At 36.3% G+C, this 9,783-nt stretch overlaps 1 protein-coding gene across 1 annotated transcript in view; it reads left to right on the top strand.

Moving 5' to 3' along the window:
- LOC126253254 (transmembrane protein 198) overlaps positions 1–7,179 on the top strand; it is a 149,998-nt gene extending 142,819 nt beyond the window's left edge. Inside the window, exon 6 of the mRNA XM_049954459.1 lies at positions 1,806–7,179. Within this exon, the coding sequence (XP_049810416.1) occupies positions 1,806–1,964 (159 nt within the window). The 3' untranslated portion in view covers positions 1,965–7,179. The remainder of the gene's footprint in view (positions 1–1,805) is intronic.
- The last annotated feature ends 2,604 nt before the right edge of the window (positions 7,180–9,783 follow it).

Here is a 9,783-nt window from a genome sequence, read left to right on the forward strand (position 1 = left end):
TGATGTGCTTTGCTGTACAAATTGTATGATCTACAGGACCAATAATAAATAAATATATAAATAAATATTTTCCATGTCTTGATTTGCTAGCTCTGTGCTATCTTGTCTCTGGTTGTGTCTCGGTTTACAGTGCACAATCTTAAAAATAGTTCAGTGAAGCTGCTCATTATTTTGTTAAGAGACTCTCAACCATTGTCTGACTGCAACACTGAGGGAGCACCTGACAACATAAAAATGTCGGTAATGTTATTGCATACTACCTCAGCTGTTTTGGGCTTCAGCGGCCTGAAAACAACAACAAATTTAGTGAGATGGTCCTGATAAACCATTACAAATTTGTAGTCTACATCTGGTTATTATTGTAAATCTATTAGATCAACTTGGCATCTGGAATTTAACTCTTTGAACAGCATGGACTTCACTACTGGCCCTTTCTTCTGATGTTTTTGTTTTCGTTAACAGGGCTCACATAAGCTAAGATAAATCTGAACATCTCTGTATGTTGTACTGTGGTATTTTGACTTTAAGCATTTTATCATTGGTCGCGTCCACTATGACCAGTCATTACATGAGCATCAAGCAGAATATCATGCATTTCTTCATCATAAACATAGTACTTAACCTTGAATTCTTCAGTAACAGGTTGTATTAACTTTGTCATTCTGTTCATCTTGAACACTTCCTGTCTCTTTAAAAAGTTGTAGTCATTGCTGTCCCTTTTTCATCCATGTTTTAGTGGTTTAACCTTTTACTTTTCTGCTACTGTACACATCCACTAACTAGGGCCAGTGATGGTACACCTGCGCTAGTGGACATGTTCTTCTCAATTTACTGCAAGTTTTCACTGATCATTTTAGTGATGGTACACATTTTATGGGTGCTCACTTACCTCTTGTGCCACATTGATACTTGCTTTGAGCTGCGTATGGCCCATAGGTTGGACACCCCTGCCCTAGAGCATACTCTGCTTCCTCCTTTTTTCTCTGCTATGAGCCATCTTTCTCTCTGTAGTTTTATTTCCACTCTGTCATCATCTCATCTCAGTATAGACAACTACAAACTCTGCCAGTTCTCACTTCCCAGACTTTTAAGATGCTAATATCTTATCATCAGTTTCCCTATTGTCCTACCTTCTTGTGTTCCCTTGACCTGATGCTACAGGTTACTTTTTAAATTAATCCCTGATTAGTGTTGTTTTTCACAATTATTTTCACTCTTCCCACCAGAAGAAGAAACTTCTGGAACAAGAAATCAGTTTTTTTTTTTTTTTTTTTTTTTTTTTTTTTTTTTTTTTTTTTTTTTTTTTGTAACTATCTGTCTCTTGCTCTCTATCTCTCTCTTCTTTTTTTCTCTCTCCCACCACTTAGTTAGCAAAAACTGATTCTACCTACATTGAATTTGGTTTCATTTTTATGTATGCTTTCATTATAAATAAGCTATAGAGCAGGGGTGTCCAACCCGTGGTCCATGCACAGCATGCGGCTCAAAGCAAATATCAGTGCGGCCAAAAGCAAGCATTAATGCAGTCCAAGAAGTGAACATCCATCACACAATTGGTAAAAAGAATTTCTGTTTGACTCCCATTACACTTTTTTTTCTTTTTTTCCCCTTTGTGAATACTCATCTTCTTCCAGATTGGCCCAGGTAATCTAAAAAGTTGGGCACCACTGCTATAGGGTGAAATAAGTTCAGTGAAAAAGTACTTTCCTCATACACACAATTGATTATTTAGCCAGTCTGATAGTGATGTATACACCACTTTTATAAAGTATGTTGATTATGCTTGGTGTTATTTATTGTTGCAGAGTTATGTTCAGGCCTTACAGCGCCGTGTCCTTGGTGATACCAGTTGTGGCACTTTACGTTCTGACAGCACAAGGCTCACCGTTCTGCCACCAGCATCATCAGCAGGGCAACCACTCACTGAATCAGAGGGTGAAGGAGACACAGATGACCTACGTTGACTTTCTGATTATGTGACAGTCCAGATCTTGCATCTGAAATTTGTGTTCTTTCTTTTAGAATATTAGGGCAGGAAGAGATTTCCGACTGCTAATTACCTGTAGATTTCTGTTGAAGTGAATATATTTTCACATATCAATCACCTTAAAGCATCTATGTGTTGCTATTTTCAAAATATTTATTGTATTTTGATCAAAATTTGTAAAAAGTTTGCTCATCAGTTGAAAAAGGTATAGTTATCTGAAAATGATAGCGTCATTGTAGCACTTGAAGCTAGTGTTTCTATGTGCCCTACTTACAACAATACCCCACAAACTGTAAGAGATCAAACTGTAGATACTGAGAGAGAGAAAAGTGGAACCTATTCTGTCCATTTTACTTAAATGTGATCATTTGTCTGGCTACTTCAAACAAATGTACTGAACAATTGCTCATGTTTTGCAGAATAGTCCATTTACATCCAGTCCAGTCACTTACTTAAGTATGAATATGCAATCGATGCTGAAATATTTCTATATAAGGTGTTTTAAGAGACATTCGAGATCACGTTTAATTAATGTAAGGAATTTTGTTGTTTGTATACTATGCCCTATGAAATTTTTTTGACACAATAAACAGAAAACGATATTTCCAACTTACAAGTTTTATGTGCAAAGATGTTAGAAGAGGCTGTGCAGTCACAGACAAACAACAAAAGTATAATAATATGTCATCAAATAACAACTGTAGCAGCTATATGTGCAAGACAAGAAACACCAGAATGTATACCTGTGCAAGCAACACTTATAAAAAGGCGGGGATGATAACCTTGGATAAAACATCCCGACAGCCAAATTAAAAGACACAATGACTCTCCATTGTACATGCTTCTATGTGGGCAAAATCTGCACAGAGGTAACACAGAGTATCATTGTTGAGGTTTTAGTGGTCATTTGTTGACACAATAGCCTATTGGCTTTTATTTCAGGATTTTTGGGTAACATTTGTTTTATGATTTTCCTGGAGTTTTGCCAGTAGGAGTTGCTGGTGTTGCCAAAGGTTCACTCTCCACTAATAGTAAAGGACTGGAGTCGAGACAGCACCCAGAGATTATAAGTACCTTTGTGCCAACATCTGAGGGAATTCCCTGATTGTTACCACTGGGGTTCTCCCTTTTCCACCTGCTACAGCTGTCTACTGCAGCATGGGAATACATGAACTGTTTAATTTGAATCTTTCTTCCTTTTTCAGTGAAAAATAAAAGCAAGCTTCAATATAAAAGATCCCAGATTCCAGTGAATGATCACTGCACATAGTAAGGGGAGAAAAACAGTGGTAATGACCAGGAAAAAGCCCTCATATGTTAGTGTGACAGGTACATATAATCCACAACTGCAGACTCAACTCCAGTCCACCACCAGCAGTGGAGTGTGAACCTTAAACACCAACAGTCACTCCTATGATGAAACTTCCGGAAAATCACTAAACAGACATCAGTCAAAGATCTCAAGACAGAAGTCCACAGGCAATATGTTACAGCATCTCATTTTTGAAAGGGAAAATCTAGTTCTACTAAGTTCCCCAAATTTTATGAAACAACTGTCTCTGATGAAAGAGCCGCTCTCTTTTGTTGGTACTAATTCTTCTTCTATAACTTGAGCATTGTTAAGATTATCCACAGCTCCCACAGTAAACACCTGTTTAATGACTGTATAAATCATATGCATTATTACCTACTATCTTTCTTTTATAACACTAGTAACAGCTGATTCCTTCTTTTTATGTCACTGGAATATTCAGATTTTGTGTGTAGAATGATTCCAACTGAATTTAGCTACCTCTTGGAGGAGAACTATATTTTAATATTACTTACCACCATACAACTTGCAAAAAGTTACAAAAGAGCAGAATAATACAGTAATTTTCACTTTTCTTCATTCTACAACGTATGTTTTGTTGTTTGAGAATAATGTGCAGGCATTCACTATTGCCATTGATTCTTTTGTAAAACAACTGTCTCCAATTCCACAGCCAAAGGAATCAGTGGATATTACAATCACTTGAAACTAAGTTCAAACATGACTTTCTGGAAAACCAATACAGCACAATATTGTTAAATCACTCTAGATCCCTAGCTGTTTATATGTTGTCTATATGCCAGAGTCCAGCAAACTCCAGTAAGTATACCATTTATATTAAATGATGGAGTTTTGCTGTACATCTAGACTATCATTGATCGGTCCATGTGAAATAAACTTGAAGTAGACGTCCAGAGGTTGAGGCTATGTGATAGATTTCATAGGTATTGCATCTTAATGTTTTTCCTTCTCTCTTTCACATGTGAGATCAGTCATGCATGCTTGTGCACTAGTGCCCAACCAAGACAGTTGCTTCAAATCTGATAGCAGGAAATTTTTCACAACCAATATTTAGCTGACAAGCGGATAATGTGTCTCATGGGGTGAAGGCATGCAACAGAGTTGGTGGTAATCCATCTGTGGCATAGAGGCCCTCTTGGTACTATTCAGCTGAATTAGGCTGCATTCTAGTACTGTATATCTCCTCTGTTTCATTGTCATCATCATCATCATCATCATCATCATCAACAACAACAGCACCATCACCACCACTAAGAACATAATCACGACACTAAATTCAGCACTGAAAAAGCATATAAGACTCAACATCCACACTTCATGAAGACAATATGTCATTATGTGTAAAGAAATAAAACTTTCCACTTAGGTGGCAAACCCATTCTCTCAGGGTGTTCTAGCTGACAATATCATACGTATTAGCTTTTCACTGTCTTTCAGAGAGAGAGGAAAAGAATTGGGCTATATTTAACAAAACCTTCTAGTTATGGATCACAAATGAATGACAGAATGACTTCACTGGTATAGAAATGGGCCCAAATCAGTAACATGTCATTAAATGACATTTGTGGTCCTATTAAGTCCAAAAGATTTTCGGAACATCGTAATTTATTTTCCTAATAGAAATATTTGACTCTCATATTTCCATTTCAAATGGACAGAACTGCATTTATTTCTTAGATCTTCCTAAAAGTTTAAAGATAAAAAAATAATGAAAAATGCCACAGTAAACAAATTTATATTCTGATACAAATGAGAGAAAGTAGGTAAGAGGGGAAAGCAAATGGTATCTCCAAGCCACTAAGGAACAACCAAAGAGAATAAAAGATTTAAAAAAACTGGAAAAAATAGATCCTTCAGGCCTTAGGTTAGAATGACTGGAATACAAATGATAATCAAGTGGCTAACATGTGGAACTGAAACAATAATAAAACTCATCAAGAACCATCAGAGAAAAATGGTAATAAAGACGCGACAAGTATTGAAAATAATAAAACAATTCCTAACTTGATACTAACAGTATGCTCAGCAGCAGTAAGGGTGTCACATTAACAATATCCACAGTGTTCATCAACTCACCATGAATGCTAATCATCATCATAATATCTGCAAAACTTGCAATAAAAAATAAGTTGTAAATGTACCACACAGTTGATGTAATATATAAATTTCACAGTATACTCTCTGACAAAGAAACTACTTTTTCTCTAATATTTTCCTTGCTAACATCTTTATTACTGTTAAGTTCTACAATTAACTACAGTAATTGACTGAATACTGTCCATTGCCTTTCACATATTTACGACACTATCTGGACTAACATTCACAGTTCACATTCCTTCTGGCAACAGCCTTTCTCCATTTGTTAGCCTTTGAGAGAGATGCCTATAATCAGGGCCAGTTTAAAGCCCAAGCAACACAAGCTGCTGCTTGAGGCACCAAACTGAGACAGGCACCAGAGGCATCACCCAACTGAAACGTTACTATACAGTGCCTATGGCGAATGTGTATGAGGGAAGAGAGGGCATCAAATGATAAGTTGCTTGTGTTGAAAAATAAACACACACACACACACACACACACACACTCTCTCTCTCTCTCTCTCTCTCTTTCTGCTGGAACCCTTTTTTTTTTTTAATTTTTGTTCTCAGCATAATGATCCACCTTAAGTTTTCATGTACCATTGTTTCTCTAACATAACCTTTTACTTCACTCAAAGTTCCTGTTGAGAAGTTTCTGTTTCTGGTGACACACAAAGTCATTAGGCACTGAGTGGTTAACTGTTATCCAAATTTATCTGCCCAGTAGGTAACTGGCTATTTTATTTCCAAATATTGTGTGTTACCTTAATGTGTGACACTGAGATACTTTGTTCAAAACACTTTTAATTCAGTCATATTGATGTCAACTGTTTAATGCTCTTCAGCATTACTAAGATCTTTATTATATAATGATATATGATTATCTGCAATGTTTTCCCTGAAAACAGTCAAGTCTAGAACATGTGTCATTACTTGACACAGTGAAATATTCCCATGTATCTACATCCAAGAATTATAATGTACTGTAACAAAATGCCCATACATATAATGCACTTCATTCCAGAGAGTAGTAATGTAATATAACATATGTTTTTCATATGAGTGCATTTCTTAGACAGCTTCTGAAACAAATGAATGACTTCTGGTTACAAGCTTTGCAGATGAAGTGATCACCACAAACCTCTTATTGATAATAAATATATATGTTTATGTTCTTTTATTACTTTTGTGCAGTGCACAGAATGTTCAGTATTTTGTGTAAATATATAGCACTGTCATATAAGTAAAAGATGGGTTTTCTTGCTATTCTACTGAAATACTACTAACTAGGATTGAAGTGAAACTGTTGAACAACATGTTGTTTTATTCAGTAATTTTCATTTGCAGCAGATGTGTTCCATAATTCTCATTATTAGCTTGAAGGGACAAAAATGCACAAATAATGTAAATTTGTAAGATTATTGATTCCCACATGAAAATGTGACTCACTGTGTGACAATATTTAATGTGAAATATACAAATTCAACTGGAAAGTAATTAGCATTTTCATAATTTTTAAAATCATATCAAAAGTGACAACAGTGGCATTCAGTAGCCACATGCAGTACTTGTCACAGAATGCTAAACACATTTCTGTTTACAAACTGATACAATGTTTCGGTGCTGAGCAACTAAAAATTATGGATGTGTGTGTACTAGTGTAACAAGAAAATTACAAATTAAAATTGTACCTTGTAAGTACACAATAACTTCTATCTTATTTCACTGGATTAAGCTACCCATTTGATGTAAATATTAAAATAAATTTACTTTAGACAATATTTACAGTGTGTTTGATTCATACAGCTCACAGATCTATTACCATTGTTCCTTAAGAAATACCAAATTTTTCATTCAATGTTACTAACTTCTAGTCAGTCACAGTAAATAAATGTCATTGAAGAAGGATGGACTGTAATTATTATCTCAATCAAATTCAGAGATATTCTGCTCATCTGGTAAAACTCTGATGATTTCTAGAAGAAAGCAATGTAGTATTGTGAAGTAAATGTAACAGCACTGAGTGCAAACCAGTGGTTCATGTTACAGCAATTAGGATATGAAGAGGACTTTTTTGTGGGGCCATGTAAGTTACTTTATTCAGCATCAAGATAATATAATGCATCAGAATAACAGTACATTGGATGTGCATATAGAAATAAATTTTGTAATGTTAGGAATGCAACCATAGCCAAGGGTGACAGGGATATCTTATGCATATGCTAAATCACATTGGTATGAATTTTAGATAATACAAGGTGTTTCCAACTGCTTAATAACTTTGGAAATTACAACATACTTATTGACACAATTAACAGACCTTGTTTTAGTGTTATGTACATTAATTTTCTAGACTTTACATTAAACAGGCTGAATTTGAATTCCATTGGTTATATGGCACACATCCCACCTGAAGTTAATTTTTTGTCAAGCACCCAGCAGCATATCAGGAGTAACTTGTTCCATTTTGGTGTACATTCTTGCTCAGAGCTCTGCCATAGAAGCAGTGATTAGGATATGGTACAAGTACAGCATCCTTGATGAATCCATAAAAGAAGTGTCAGGTCCAATGAATGTGGGGCCAGCAGTCAGTACATCTCAACCAAACCATGTACCAGGAAACCGGTTGTCAAGGAAATCCTGGACATCAGTGAGGTAATGCATTGGTACACCATCTTGCATGAAGTGTACAATGCCTTCCTTTTCAGCCTTGTCAGTCAGCATGATTAAAAAGTTTGCCAGCAGGTTGAAATCTGAAATTAACTGCAGTGAGATTTATGTGGAAAATGTAAGTGTATATTGAAAGGTTAGGCAAATAGGAGGGGGTACTATTGTCACATTAGGCAAGAAACTCAAATCCACTGAGATAGAAATTTAAGCTGTGTGTGAGACTGTTACAGCAAGACTCAGTATAAGGAATGGGTATAAAATGATAACTGGATCCTTCTATCATCCACTAGACTCATCTCCTGATGTAATCAAAAACTTCAGAGAAAACCTCCGTTCACTTGTTCTTAAGTTCCTCACTCATACTGTAATCATCAGTGGAGACTTAAATCATCCAACAATTAATTGGTGAAATTACAGTTTTATTAGTGGTGGCTGTGATAAGACATCCTGTGAAACATTATGAATGCCTTCTCTGAAAACTACCTGGAACAAATAGTTAGGAATCCCACTCATGATGAAAATATATTGAATATAATAGCTACAAATAGACCTGACCTCTTGAGGATGTCCATATCAAAATTGGTATCAGTTACCATGGCACGGTTGTGGCAACAATGATTACCAAAGTACAAAGAACAACCAAAACAAGCAAAAAGGTACATATGTTCAGTAAACTAGGTAAAAAATAAGTAGTGTCAGGCCTAAATGAGGAACTTGAAACTTTTGAAGCACAGGGCAGGAGCATGTAGAGGGGCAAGGGCCCAAGTTTAAAAGAATAGTTGGCCATGCACTGAACAGATCTGTACCCAGTAAGACAGTTCATAATGGGAGGGACCCTCGATGGCTTACAGTCACTGTAAAGAAACTTTTAAACATACATATATTGTTTTGAAATAGCTTTTCCAAAAAAGAAAATAACTGGCAAAGGCTCCAGCAGACAAAACATGGAGCACATCAGGGATCAAAGTATAATGTAAAAGAAAATAAGAACTTTTTGTACTATCAAAACCAGATAGCAGCCCTGAATTTGCTCACTACTTCAAAAAATACAAGTTAATTCTGAGTCATGTCACGAAGGAAGCAAAATTAAGAGAAAACAACAGCTTTTTTATCAAAAATATTGCACTGTCACAGGCTGGCAATGAGATGGTTGGTTGGTTGTTTGGGGGAAGAGACCAAACAGCGAGGTTATCGGTCTCATAGGGTTAGGGAAGGATGGGGAAGGAAGTCGGCTGTGCCCTTTCAAAGGAACCATCCCGGCATTTGCCTGGAGCGATTTAGGGAAATCACGGAGAACCTAAATCAGGATGGCCGGACGCGGGATTGAACCGTCGTCCTTCCGAATGCGAGTCCAGTGTGCTAACCACTGCGCTACCTCGCTCGGTGGCAATGAGATCACTGATCCAAAATTAGTTGCTAACTACAACAGTACTTAGTATACCAAAACTACTGGTGAGATAGTGAAGGAACAAATGGGAGAAAAACATCAAACAAAGTATTAGAGGAAATTTCTGAAACAGGTGTAAACAACACATCCATTATCCTTTGACCAATAAGCAGGGAAGAACTGTTACACACCATTAAGGCATTAAAAAACAGAAATTCTGCTGGAATTGATGATGTGCCAAACTACATTATAAATATATCAGCAGAACAGATACTCTCACCCCTGCTAGATATCTCCAGTTCTTCATTGTCAAGTAGTATCTTCCTGC

The sequence above is a fragment of the Schistocerca nitens genome, chromosome 4, assembly GCF_023898315.1.
Source record: "Schistocerca nitens isolate TAMUIC-IGC-003100 chromosome 4, iqSchNite1.1, whole genome shotgun sequence".
NCBI lineage: Eukaryota > Metazoa > Arthropoda > Insecta > Orthoptera > Acrididae > Schistocerca > Schistocerca nitens.